Genomic DNA, 15343 nt, shown 5'->3' on the forward strand with positions numbered 1-15343 from the left:
GGGTTCGACCCACATCATGTGGATATGTGACTCATTTCGACATGTCAACATGTCACATACGTGGACGAGCGAAACGGGAGTATCAGACCCATGTCGACATAATCACATACATGGCCAGGATACACATATATGTGTTCTCTCATCACATGGCCCAGCATCACATACGTGTCCATTTTACATATGGAGAAGTCACATATGTATAGATCTACCTGGCCTTCTCACATATAACCCTTGCAAATCTCCCTCTCTCGAATATGTGATATTACCCACATATTCTATATGTCTCTTCCACATATTCTGTGTCAACCCCATCCCACATATCTATGTTCCCTCCCACATACTTTACATTTAATGTACTTTTCCTTCCCTCTCACACATACCCATAATCTCTCTCTCTCTCTCTCTCTCTCTCTCTCTCTCTCTCTCTCTCTCTCTCTCTCTCTCTCTCTCTCTCTCTCCCCGACTCCCCTCCCATCCCTATAATCTCTCCCCCTTATTTCTTCTACCTCTTAACTCCTCCCACCCTCCTTCTCCCCTTCCATCAATCAACCTCCCCAGTTCCTCTGTTCCCTATATCACCTCCAAACTCCACCCTCCCCGTACCTTCCCATACAACCCCCCATTCCCCATCTCCCATCACCACCATCCCCTCCCCCTCCCCAGGGGGGGTCGTCCTTGAGCAAGGTGGTCGTGAAAGTGTTGACCAGCGCTGCCAACCGCCACACACACACACACACACACACACACACACACACACACACACACACACAACCTTGCTACCCACCCTTCTCTCTCTCCCCATCTGTAATGGGGGGTGGAGAGGGGGAGGTAAGAAAAAAAATACACCCAACCATATGGCAACACTACTTACAGTGATGGCAGAGGTACGGTGAATTCACTGTAACAGTAGCATGGAGCTCCTCTCTCTCTCTCTCTCTCTCTCTCTCTCTCTCTCTCTCTCTCTCTCTCTCAATCTCAATCTCATTTCTGAGACGACGTCACCCACGAGAGAGAGAGAGAGAGAGAGAGAGAGAGAGAGAGGGGGAGACAGGGTCATATATAAACAATATGACAAATGCCGATCTTTTTTTTCTTTCCAAATTTATTAGTGTCACGGGTAGATGACACGGTGACACTGTATCATCTACCACACGCAAGCAAGCAAGCAAGCAGGGAGCATCAGTAACGTTCTACTATCTACCTGGACATCAATAAAGTTCTCCTATCTACCTGGGCATCAATATAGCTCTACTATCTATATGGCCATCAATAAAGTTCTACTATCTACCTGGGCATCAATATAGCTCCACTATCTATCTGGCCATCAATAAAGTTCTCCTATGTACCTGGGCATCAATATAGCTCTACTATCTACCTGGACATCAATAAAGTTCTCCTATCTACCTGGGCATCAATATAGCTCTACTATCTATATGGCCATCAATAAAGTTCTACTATCTACCTGGGCATCAATATAGCTCTACTATCTATCTGGCCATCAATAAAGTTCTCCTATGTACCTGGGCATCAATATAGCTCTACTATCTATCTGGCCATCAATAAAGTTCTCCTATGTACCTGGGCATCAATATAACTCTACTATCTATCTGGCCATCAATAAAGTTCTCCTATCTACCTGGGCATCAATATAGCTCTACTATCTATCTGGCCATCAATAAAGTTCTCCTATCTACCTGGGCATCAATATAGCTCGACTATCTATCTGGCCATCAGTAAAGTTCTACTATCTACCTGGCCATCAATAAAGTTCTACTATCTATCTGGCCATCAATAAAGTTCTACTATCTACCTGGCCATCAATATAGCTCTACTATCTATCTGGCCATCAATAAAGTTCTACTATCTACCTTTTCATCAATATAGCTCTACTATCTATCTGGCCATCAATAAAGTTCTACTATCTACCTGGCCATCAATAAAGTTCTACTATATACCTGGCCATCAATATAGCTCTACTATCTATCTGGCCATCAATAAAGTTCTACTATCTACCTGGCCATCAATAAAGTTCTACTATCTACCTGGGCATCAGTAAAGTTCTACTACTATCTACCTGGCCATCAATAAAAGCTCTACTATCTACCTGGGGTACAACAGGTAAATGGAAGCTGGTATTGGGGGGGGAGGGGTAGGGGTCGAGTCCGCAAGTGACCAACCGGCGACTTGCCACCAATGGAAAGGGAATCAATTACCCCCCCATCCCCCCCCCCCACCCCTCACACCTCACCCTCACTGAAACCCCTTTCCCCTTCCTCCCCACTTCCCCCTTCCCCTATCTACATCTACAAAAACTACGGCAAGCTCACTCTTACATAAGTGTGTGGCCGGTGGGCCGCTGCTTCCCTTACCTTCTGTGATGGGCGGGGACACACGAGCATCATCCGTTACGACATATTTTTTTTTTTTTACTCGTACAGCAAAACTGATGAAATTGTCCCTCCCTTTCTTTTGTCTTTCCCGCTTCTTATTTTGTCTTTCCCGCTTCCCAGATCACAATTTCTGGGGGTATTAATCTGCCCACGAAAATGACAGCTAAATATATATATATATATATATATATATATATATATATATATATATATATATATATATATATATATATATATATATATATAAACTAAAACGCCATTAATCTAAAATAATGACTACAACTTTACTCACAACGACTACAAGAAACAACCCAGGCTTCCACAATAACAACAATCGACTACAACAACAACAACCCTGACATCAAAAATACATAACTACAACAACCACACCAGCAGCACACAGCCAACACAACAACAACAACAACAGTAAAACAAACAACCTTACGATGCATCACAACTGATAATAACTCATAGCAAGAAGACGGAGAGGAGGAGGAGGAGGAGGAGGAGGAGGAGGAGGAGGAGGAGGAGGAGGAGGAGGAGGAGGAGAAGAAGGAGGAGGAAGAGGAGGAGGAGGAGGAGGAGAAAGAGGAGGAGGAGGAGAAAGAAGAAGAGGAAGAAGAGCAGGAGGATAAGGAGAAGAAGGAAGAAGAGGAAGAAGAAGAGGAGGAGGAGAAGAGGAAGGGGGAGGAAAAGAAGAAAAATAACAAATACAACAACAACAATAACAAGGAGGGCCAGGGAGTGGCCTTCCCTTCCCCCCCCTTAAAAAAAGGGGTAGGGGAGGAGCGGGGGAGGGGGAGGAGTAAGGGAGGGGGAGGAGTAGGGGAGGGGGAAGCTAAAGTACCTAGTAACACTAAGAAGGACTACGTAGTTCCCTTCCGTCTCGTTCCGTTCCGTTCCGTTCCGTTCCGGTCCGGTCCGTTCCGGTCCGGTCCGGAACGGGTCACTTGGTCGATAAATTGTACCTCCTTCCCCTCCGGAGGCACGACTAGTTTTTGTGTCGCATTGTCGGCTACCAGCGGTGGTGCGCGCGCAGGCACGCTCGCGGGGCCCCGCTCAACCCACATCATCTCGCCTTTCAGTTTGTGCTCTGTGACATTTGACCTCCTGGCCCACCACGACGGTACGACCCTTGCCCACCACGACGGTACGACCCTTGTGCACCACGACGGTACGACCCTTGTGCACCACGACGGTACGACCCTTGTGCACCACGACGGTACGACCCTTGCCCACCACGACGGTACGACCCTTGCGCACCACGACGGTACGACCCTTGCCCACCACGACGGTACGACCCTTGCCCACCACGACGGTACGACCCTTGCCCACCACGACGGTACGACCCTTGTGCGCCACGACGGTACGACCCTTGCCCACCACGACGGTACGACCCTTGCCCACCACGACGGTACGACCGTTATGTGCACGGAGGCTTTCACTCAGCGCAACCCCCCCCCCCCTACCCCCTCATCCCATTTTCTTAAGGACGGAGTCATTCTCTCCCGCTGGCGAGGGGTTCGATGGAAGAGGAAACCCTCGCTCCCAGACACCTGTTCCAAACGCCAATGGAGTTAGGTCGGGGGGGGGGAGGTTGGGTCGGGGTGAGGGGAAAGAAAATGAGGGAGGGGGCAATGGATGGAGACTGGACATCCACAACAACCTTTTCAGGTGTACTAGCTGTATTAGCTGCTGCTCTGGGGGACGACAGAAACACATCACCTCTTCCTGATATATATATATATATATATATATATATATATATATATATATATATATATATATATATATATTATTTTTTTTTTATTATACTTTGTCGCTGTCTCCCGCGTTTGCGAGGTAGCGCAAGGAAACAGACGAAAGAAATGGCCCAAACCCCCCCCCCCATACACATGTATATACATACGTCCACACACGCAAATATACATACCTACACAGCTTTCCATGGATTACCCCAGACGCTTCACATGCCCTGCTTCAATCCACTGACAGCACGTCAACCCCGGTATACCACATCGCTCCAATTCACTCTATTCCTTGCCCTCCTTTCACCCTCCTGCATGTTCAGGCCCCGATCACACAAAATCTTTTTCACTCCATCTTTCCACCTCCAATTTGGTCTCCCTCTTCTCCTTGTTCCCTCCACCTCCGACACATATATCCTCTTGGTCAATCTTTCCTCACTCATCCTCTCCATGTGCCCAAACCACTTCAAAACACCCTCTTCTGCTCTCTCAACCACGCTCTTTTTATTTCTACACATCTCTCTTACCCTTGCGTTACTCACTCGATCAAACCACCTCACACCACACATTGTCCTCAAACATCTCATTTCCAGCACATCCATCCTCCTGCGCACAACTCTATCCATAGCCCACGCCTCGCAACCATACAACATTGTTGGAACCACTATTCCTTCAAACATACCCATTTTTGCTTTCCGAGATAATGTTCTCGACTTCCACACATTCTTCAAGGCCCCCAGGATTTTCGCCCCCTCCCCCACCCTATGATCCACTTCCGCTTCCATGGTTCCATCCGCTGCCAGATCCACTCCCAGATATCTAAAACGCTTCACTTCCTCCAGTTTTTCTCCATTCAAACTCACCTCCCAATTGACTTGACCCTCAACCCTACTGTACCTAATAACCTTGCTCTTATTCACATTTACTCTTAACTTTCTTCTTCCACACACTTTTCCAAACTCAGTCACCAGCTTCTGCAGTTTCTCACATGAATCAGCCACCATATACATATATATATATATATATATATATATATATATATATATATATATATATATATATATATATATATATACCTGTCATTGGGATTACGTTCTGCAAGTACTATTGTCGACAAGTGCAGCTGCTGGCATCGTACTGAGAGAGAGAGAGAGAGAGAGAGACTCTATCTTCATAATCGGACGCGTCGCGCTCTGCGTCATGACATACGCCCACACAGCCACAGCCGGGACGATAAAGATGATGACGTGTGACGCGCATCCCCCACACACACAGCGACCCACCGTCACCAATGATGACGTGTGACGCGGGCGCGCACGCGCATCCCCCACACAGCCGACCCACCGTCACCAAACCACTTGGGGCAACCTGATCCCCCCACACCCCCCTGATGTTGACAGTGGGGGCCCCCCATGACACGACATCTTCCCCCCCCCCGTAACAGTGGGGGGGGGGGGGAAACCTCGACCAACGCTTCCAACCAGGAAACCTCAAGTACCACGTAACGAGAACCACTGATAATGAGGTCATTTGAAAACCTAACGGGTCATTAAGAGCGACACCTTAATGACCATGACCTGACCAGCAAACCCCGCGAGGTAATGACCTCCTTTTCCATGCTTCGAAACCTCTTAGGGCCCCGCCCCCCACCCCCCTCCCCCCAACCCACTTCAGGGTCACGTAAACCTCACGAAAACCTCATCAAAAAACAGAGGGTATGAAACCTCAACGTACCACGATGCGGGGGGGGGGACCAACCACCCCAAGTAGACCACCGAGAGACCATGAACCCCTCCCCCCCTCTCCCTTCCCCCTACTCAAGCAACCACTATGAGGCCTTCGCTATCCTACAGACCATACAAAAACAGACCCACGGACCACCGAATGACCATGGAGCCTCACGTACGGCAAGAAAGGACCATCTCAAGGACCCAAATACAAGGCCAGAAATTCTAACAGACCAGTGGAAGGTCAACAGGCCCCGCTCTTCCTGCTGAGTAATTTGAGGAGGGGGGGTCTGTTTGCGGGGGTCCCCTTTGTGTGCGCGTAAGGGGTCCGTGAAAAGGAGGAACGGGAGCTAATTAACTCCCACAGGTGGAGTGGCAGGTGGGTATAATGCTGGGTTGGGGGGGGGGAAGATAGAGGGCCAGCTGGTTTTGGGGAGATAATGAAGGAGAGAGAGAGAGAGAGAGAGAGAGAGAGAGAGAGAGAGAGAGAGAGAGAGAGAGAGAGAGAGAGGTCGAAGGGTAGGCCATCATAACCAAATGTCGTACTGCTGAGCTCAAGCGTCGTGCTCAAAGGTCGTACCGTCGTGCTCGAGGGTCGTACCGTCTTGCTCAATAGGACCAAAGTCCTCAGTGTTTTCCCCCGAGATAAACCTTATCGCATATTCCTCTTAGGTTCCTGTTGCCGCCCGCCCGCCCACCCACACCAGAGGCGGCTGTGCAACGTGTGGGAGACCGTGGGGAGGATAAAGGGGGAGAAGGAGGGGGAGGAGGAGGAGGAGGAGGACCGGTGGGGAGAGAGTGGGAGGGGGGTGATGAGGAGGAGAGGGACTGGTGGGGGGAGAGAGAGAGAGAGAGAGAGAGAGAGAGAGAGAGAGAGAGAGAGAGAGAGAGAGAGAGAGAGAGAGAGAGATGGGGTGATGTAAAAGTGACCCTTTGCCACCACCCCCCCACCCCCCAACCTCCCTCACCAGTGACCCCAATATGGGAGTGTTTACCTTGGCCAAAGTGGTCGAGCGGTGAGGGGGGGAGGGGGGAGGGGTAAATATCTCGACCACTTTCGTCTTGCCTCATTTCATATATACCTTTTTTTTGCCTAATTTCTCTGGACGTGGCTGACTTCCTGGCCATGCTGGGCGTGGTGGTAGTTTGCTTCTGGAACCCAGGTCGTGCACACCAGGTCGATTGTTTGCCTCTACATCAAACGACCCGTCGATTGATTACAAAGACATTAGTACGACCTGTCAATTGTTTACATAGCTATTTGTACGACCTATCGATTGTTGACAATGCCATTAGGACGACATATCTATTGTTTACATAGTTATTTGTACGACCTGTCGATTGTTTACAATGCCATTGGGACGACCTGTCGATTGTTTACAATGTTATTTGTACGACTTCTCCCCCCAGACCCCCAGTCGATCTTAAACCCCCCTCCTCCCTCCCTCCTTTTCTCCAGCCCCTTAAAGAGCGTAGGGGGAGGGAGGGAGGGAGGGAGGGAGGGGAGGGGAGGGGGAGGGTTTTCCTTCGGCTGAAGCTGTGGGTTCAGTTCGGGGGTTGGGGGGGGAGGATGGAGTTGGGTGGTGGGGAGGGGGTCGGGTAAGGTTGGGGGTAGGGGGTAGGGGGAGGGAGGGGGGGTAGGGGGTGTCCCTTGGAGGAGGCCGGCAACCCATTTATAGACTCTGACATTTGCTGGTGGTCATGAGGCAACAGCTTACGCCCACGCACGCCCGCGCCTCGCACCGCTCCTGCACGCACGCCCTTAATAAGCAGGGAGAGTTCCCCTTCCCCCCCTCCTCCTTTACATCCCCCTCCTCAATGTATTTCGCTTCAACCCACCCCTCCTCCCACCCCCACAATATATATATATATATATATATATATATATATATATATATATATATATATATATATATATATATATATATATACTGCTTTTGATCCACATGTTATGGGTCATTTCACTGCTTACAACCTACTCAGTACATGTACCATCCTACATATATACCTTCACCTGAAACGAGACTATTAAACGAAGGGGGAAAAAAAATATGTACATACTCCTATGTAATCACCCACGCCCTAATTACCTCCATCGTAATCAGAGGGTTCAAATGACGCGCGGGGATGGCCGGTGCACGGGCCAAGCCCACGTGTGTATACAATGCTGAATGGTAGTTCAATGAAGAGGTATTGGTATGAGGGTTTGTTAACTTGTATTAACTTGTTAAGGTAATATATGTTACACACACACACACACACACACACACACATATATATATATAGCAACATAGTAACATCTGCTACACGAGACAGACGCAGATGGCAAACGAGATCCTCACAGCTGGTGTACGAGACACTCACAGCTGGTCTACGAGACACTCACAGCTGGTGTACGAGACACTCACAGCTGGTTGACGACAGCCACAACTGGTGTACGAGACTTTCACAGCTGGTGGACAAGATGAACCACAGCTGGTGGACAAGACGGACCACAGCTGGTGGACAAGATGAACCACAGCTGGTGGACAAGATGAACCACAGCTGGTGGACAAGACGGACCACAGCTGAGTGGACAAGACGGACCACATCTGGTGAACCAGACGGACCACAGCTGACCGGACAAGACGGACCACATCAGATTGAACAAGACGGACCACAGCTGGTAGTCGTGATAGAGAGGGACACACACACACACACACACACACACACACACACAGACCACAGCTGGTGCCCCCCCCCCCCTTACCTCAACCACAGCCAGGCTCTTACCGCACCTGCGGACCGCCAGGGGAGAGATGGCGGTCAGGGCGGACGAGATGGCCATGTGACCTGTCGTGGTGGTGGTGGTGGTGGTGGGGGCCATCGCAGAGGGCCCTGCACGGCGGGTGGGGCCGCCTGCGGGCGTCAGGCTGCGGGAGGAGGCCGGGGCGGTGGATGAGGTGCGGCTGCGGCTGATCCTGCTGGGGGTGCGGCTCCGAGGGGCGGCAGCAAGGGCGTCGTACCGGCGACCGACGACCACGGAGCTGACGTGGTCCTCTAAGGTGTCCCTCAGTCTGAGGGAAGACCCTCCTGCTTATCTGGTCTTATCTTATCTATCTATTTATCTATCTGTGTCTATCTATGACTCTATCTATCAACCTACTGTGTATTCATCTATCTATGTATGTATCTATCAACCTAGCTGTGCATTCATCTATCTATGTATGTATCTATCAACCTAGCTGTGCATTCATCTATCTATGTATGTATCTATCAACCTAGCTGTGTATTCATCTATGTATGTATGTGTTCATCTATCTATGCATGTTTTTGTCAACCTAGCTACGTATCTATCTATCTATGTATCTATCAAATCAGCCTATCTATGTATTTATTCATCTATCTATATATCTATCCATCTATCAACCTATCTATGTATTCAAATAGCCATCCATATATCCATCCATGAATCTATTCATCTAGCAAACTATGTATGTATGTATTTATCTATGCATCTATCCATCTTTCTATCTATACAGTGCATACTCACCATTCGTATACATGATATGAATACATGACGCTTCAGTGATCACTGATTCCCTCTAAATCTAATTCATGAAAAAAAAAAATAATCTATTATCCTATTCATCTTAACCTTCCAACTCTCTAGTATCATTGTAGCTGTGTCTTTATCTCCATGTTGTCATACTAAGCCAACGGGAAGGGCTTCGTGTACCCTCACCTGCACAACAACATACTGATGGAGAATATCATATTGAGGCAACACAACATGTGGAGATCACAACACATCACAACACAACGCTGGAGATTCCGGGAGGGGTGGGGGGGGGGGGTGGGGGGGTTGTGTCTCTCTCTCACGATCTTCCCCTGGGGTGGAAGGGGGGTGGAGGGGGGGGTCCTAACCTTTGTCTGGGGTTAAGAAGACCTCAGACCTCCCCCCCCCCCTTCCTGGGGTGATGATGATAACCCCCCCTCCCCCCTCACTCCTGGGGGATGGTTGTAAAAGCCCCACACACTAAATACATGTGACGTATGGACAAACCACAACCACAACCTCGGGCTGAACGTAATCAAAGAATCGTAACCTCCTCACACAAGCCACTGTTGTTCCCAGATGTAGTTACGATACAACAGGTCATACAACATTCATACACCGTGTTGTATGAATACTGCATACGTTTACAGAAGCCAAAGGCGTACACATAAAGTACACGGGGGCTAATTACACACACACACACACACACACACACACACACACACACACACATCACAAGAAGGCCGAGTACAATTAAGGGTTAATTATATGTGAGGATCACATGACTACACCCGTTACTTCCTTATCCCTCATATAACTCACTTAATTCTTCACTTCCTCTACCATTCAGTAATCTCTCTCTCTCTCTCTCTCTCTCTCTCTCTCTCTCTCTCTCTCTCTCTCTCTCTCTCTCTCTCTCTCTCTTTATCCAAAGACTCATTTCCCTTAACAACCAACCCTTCCTCCCTAACCTTCCTTTCCATCGGGGGTGATGGGAGGTGGTGGGGGGATAAACAAACCCTTCCTCCCCCGTAAAAATAACTCCCCAACACGTGGCAACCACCACTTCCCCCCCCCACACACACACACCTCCCCTACACCCCCCTCAACAATACAACAGCACTCCAGCATCCACACTCTCACTCTCTCTCCCTCCTCCCCTTCATTCATCCGGCTGGCCCCCACCCACCCCCTCCCCTTTCTAAGTCTCCCCCACCCATTCATGCCAGCTCGTACCCCCCTCCCCCTCCCCTCCTCCTCTCCCACACCCTTTCCTATCCGGCAGGTGGCTCGAAGCTTCCCGTTTTCACAGGGGGGAGGGGGGAGGGGGTCACACACACACAAGAGACATCACATACGAAGTTGGACCCGTTCATCTCACTATCCCAAGACACATCATAAACACACAGACTCCACCCCACCAAGCATCGTCTGCCCCACATGTAGATGAAATAAGTAGCGTATTTCGTATATGAATCTACACATACCCCCTCTAATCACCTCTTGTCTCCTATGTAGGGGGAATATGTAGCTTACTTTATTTATATACTACAGGGCCAACACATGGCCAGAGTAAGCGTGGGGATACGTCATCTACACTATGTGTCAGTGCTGTTTAATATGTAGTATCAGGATAATCTATGACTCATATCTCTTTTTTTTACCATTTACGTCTCTTTGAGAGATCCAAGAGAAAACATGAGAACCCCAGTCAAGCAGCACCACACTAATACTTTTTTCTCGTTTCCACAACCCAACACACAGACACGGTAGTGTGGGTCGCCAACGTCTTAATTCCCCCCACAACGCACTACTGAAATCTAACTTAGTCGGTTTAACCCAGCAACGCATACATCGTCCACAACTCCACAAATCATCCACAGAAATCAGTGCCACCACCACTCAAAAAAAAAATCCACCCTAAAAACCACAAACACACAGTCTATCCAACAACCTCATACAAGCTTGAGGGACACCTTTTTTTTTTTATATAGCCTCACAACCTCATAAAAAAAAAAGAAAATCTGAAGTGACCCTCCCCGAACTAACACATACACACACACACACACACACACACCATCAACAGTCCACCACATTCCAGTCTGGGGTCTCCTTCGCACTGAACACTCCCTCAGCAGTTCCTATAAAGCTGTCGCAACCTTAAACCTATGGAGGAGGGGGCCTTCTGCACTCACCTGACCACATGTCCCTCCCTCATTCCGTCCCTCCCTCCCGATGGGACGAGGAGGCTCCTCCTCCCTCCTTCCCTCTTCACCCCCAGGAGATAACAAAGGCCGCCCTCCCCCCTGTCCCCCTTGTTCCCCCCCTGTCCCCCCATCCATACAGACACCCTCGATAGCCCTCTGGGGGCATTTAACGCCTACTTCAAAGACCTGGACGAGGGTCCTTCCGCCGGGGCGGGGAAAAGGCCCCCACCTTTTGATGCGATAAATGGCTCATTCATGGGCCATTTATCGCTTCCCTAAACATTTGTCAGCCAGGCTCTCTCTCTCTCTCTCTCTCTCTCTCTCTCTCTCTCTCTCATCATCATCAATAACCACAAGCGTGTTCAGAACACATACCTGAAGCGTACCATGCATACATTACAGTACCATGCATACATTACAGCATCATGCATATATTTCGAGCAAGTATCTTTTTTGACGTCCCCTTTTTAGGCCCCCCCCCCAAATCTTTCACCAGAGGCAAACGCGAACAACACAACCCCTCACGAAGACATTACGACAACAACCAAAACAACTACAACAACACATAACAACAACAACAACAACTCGTTCCATAATAAATCAACGACCAATGGACCATTTCCCCCAACGTGTGAACCAATTTCCTTCCCCACCACATTTCTGGGACTTGAACAGGACACACACACACACACACACACACACACACACACACACACACACACGGTATGGACAAAACAGACCAATTCACTATATTCTACATTAACGAAAAACGCCAGAAAAATATATATCTATATTCATGCCACACACTCGAAGCAGCTCGTAGAGCGAGTACACTGTTTGACAAGGCGGGGTTGTAGTCCAAGGCGGGGTTGTAGTACAAGGCGGGGTTGTTGTACAAGGCGGGGTTGTTGTACAAGGCGGGGTTGTAGTACAAGGCGGGGTTGTTGTACAAGGCGGGGTTGTAGTACAAGGCGGGGTTGTAGTACAAGGCGGGGTTGTAGTACAAGGCGGGGTTGTAGTACAAGGCGGGGTTGCTATACAAGGCGGGGTTGTTGTACAGTCACCGTAACATACAGAATACTGAAGGTTTTAAAGTGAGGTTCTGTCCACTCTGAAACCCCCAAACGTAATGACTGAACACATATACACATTAAGGAACGACAACGACATTGCAGAACTTCGACATTACAAACTTTCGAGTTATCAATATAAAAAAAAATGTTTACGGTAAACAAGATCAACAGTCAACAGCAAACAATACTGGAAAATGTCTCGAACGTCCTGTGATTTAAGGGCTAATGTAAACAAACAGATTAAACCGACATAAGACAATATCAAATTGACAAAATAACATATATAATGACAAGACAAATAGTCAAACTCTAAAGCAGTTTTAGAAAATGTTTTTTTGAAGATACCTAAATGGTTAAATGGTTATGACTTGCCCTTCCCGAAGATGAAGGATGAACAGCTGGGTTGACTGTGAGCTAACTACCCACCCCGGGATTCGAACTCGGACAGATTCGTTCCTTGTTTAAGTCACTAAACAACACTCTGACAACTCAAATTACAACTGTATTCTCACTTACCAAAATGATCATCAAATACTCGACTGGTCGACATGTATATGGCTCTTGCAAAACTCGACCTGATCGACCTACGATGACGAATGACTTCAGGTATATTCGACAAATGTGGTGCATTCGACACATGGTGTATTCAACACACGGTGCACTCTATACATAGTGTATTCGACATACCTATGCATTCGACACATAATGTATATTCGACACACCGTGTATTCGACGCAGTGTATTCGACACATGGTGTACTCGACATATGGTGTATATTCGACACATGGTGTACTCGACATATGGTGTATATTCGACACATGGTGTATATTCGACACATGGTGTACTCGACATATGGTGTATATTCGACACATGGTGTACTCGACACACGTGACTTACCTCGAGCTGGACGACGAAGATGCCGCGGTGTCTCTGTGGGTCTCGCTGCCCGGGAACAGGCTGGTTCTCATCCATGTTGTCCCATCTGTGGGCCAGAGAAAACGGGGTCAACATCTACGTGGCCCAATTGCAGGTCATAGAACACTGTCTGTATCAAATCACCTTCAACCTTATTCATCACAATCATAGTGCAGGAAATGGGAAGTAACGGATAATGGGTAGTGCGGATAATCGATATTGCGAATAAACGATGTTGCGGATAATAGGAGTTACGGATAATCGATATGACAGGAAATAAGACGTGCGGTTAGCCTGCTTGAACGACTGCGAAAAGAGAACAAATGAAAAATGATAAATCTATTCATGAAATAGAACTGAAGTTCGTTATTACACCTAACTAAAAACCTGTATGAAAATCATATATGTCACATAAATGTTTTCAATGGATACCTAAAAATATCGTTTACGATCATAATGTGTGTGTGTGTGTGTGTGTGTGTGTGCTCTACTTACAAAGGGGGCCACACCCGGGGGGGGGGTTCCATCCTCCCCCTTGTCAAGAAACAAGACACGACCTTGAGGGGGGGTGGGGGGGGGCAGGAGGTCAAGACTGTGTGTCAAGGCAGAGGTCAAAGGTGAGAATGCGTGTCGTCACACAACCACCAACCTGTTTTCTGTTGCCCCCCCCCCCCCCCCCCACACACACACATCGCATTTTCTATCCAAACTCTTATTTTCTTCTTGTTCGTCCTCCCACCCCTCACCACCCCCTCCCTCCCCACCTCCCATCACCACCTACAGAAAATGGGTCACGCTTAGCCTTGCACTGGGGGGGTGAGGGGGGGGTTGAGGGGGGGTTGAGGGGGGTGTGGGGGGAATTAAGACATGATGTGCACCTTGATGAGTCAAAGCTTACACCATTATATCGTGACTCACCGTCTGGCAACACTCACAAGAGAGGTCAAAGTTGAGGTTTACTTAATTTACAGATGATTTTTTTAAAGGCAAAAATCAGAGCACACCATCTTTTTTTTTTTAATGACCTTGACTCTTGAAGCACGACGGTACGACTACTGTGTACGATGGTACTACCAGTGTTTACGAAGGTACGACCACAGTGTACGACGGTACGACCAGTGTTTACGAAGGTACGATCACTGTGTACGACGGTACGACCACTGTGTACGACGGTACGACCCTCTAGAACATTACTGTACCATCCTTAGTAATCACTGTTAAATGTCAAACTGAAAGACAGTTCATTGTAGCCAAGGGTCGTAACGCCATTATAGCCAAGGGTCGTACCGCCATTGTAGCCAAGGGTCGTACCGCCATTATAGCCAAGGGTCGTACCGTCGCGTCGTCGTGATCAGAGAGTTATGAGTGGATGGTGGGGGGATGATGGGGGGAGGGGTAGGATCTCATGGACCAAGGACACCTATAAAGTTGATTTCTAAAGTTTCACTAAAAAAAAAAGAGACAGTTTAAATGTCCACACACACACACACACACACACACACACACACACACACACACACACACACACACACACATACACACACACACACACACATAATATGAAACTCGACAAGTTCCCAAGTGCACTTTCGTGCAATGATCACATCATCAAACTCGTTTCGGAACAGGGTCGTGACCGTCGTGCTCAAGGGTCGTACCTTCGTTCTCCAGCGTTTAAAGTAAACATCTTACAATCTCACAACCTTTAAATTACAGTACACATTAAAAATAAACCACCGTGAGAC

The 15343-nt window shown here is 48.2% G+C and overlaps 1 protein-coding gene across 5 annotated transcripts in view; it reads right to left on the bottom strand.

Annotated features, from left to right (window-relative positions):
* Positions 1 to 15343, bottom strand: part of LOC139763049 (ras-GEF domain-containing family member 1B-like) — a 731513-nt gene that overhangs the window by 671884 nt on the left and 44286 nt on the right. For 3 of the 5 annotated variants that reach the window (XM_071688624.1, XM_071688619.1, XM_071688621.1), the window contains exons 2-3: positions 13581 to 13665; positions 8615 to 8921 (exon numbers count right to left, since the gene is read on the bottom strand). In XM_071688624.1, coding sequence (XP_071544725.1) covers positions 8615 to 8921; positions 13581 to 13651 — 378 coding nt within the window. In that variant the 5' untranslated portion in view covers positions 13652 to 13665. The remainder of the gene's footprint in view (positions 1 to 8614; positions 8922 to 13580; positions 13666 to 15343) is intronic. The other 2 variants (XM_071688625.1, XM_071688626.1) reach the window with 1 other exon arrangement.

This window comes from Panulirus ornatus, chromosome 46 (assembly GCF_036320965.1).
Source record: "Panulirus ornatus isolate Po-2019 chromosome 46, ASM3632096v1, whole genome shotgun sequence".
NCBI lineage: Eukaryota > Metazoa > Arthropoda > Malacostraca > Decapoda > Palinuridae > Panulirus > Panulirus ornatus.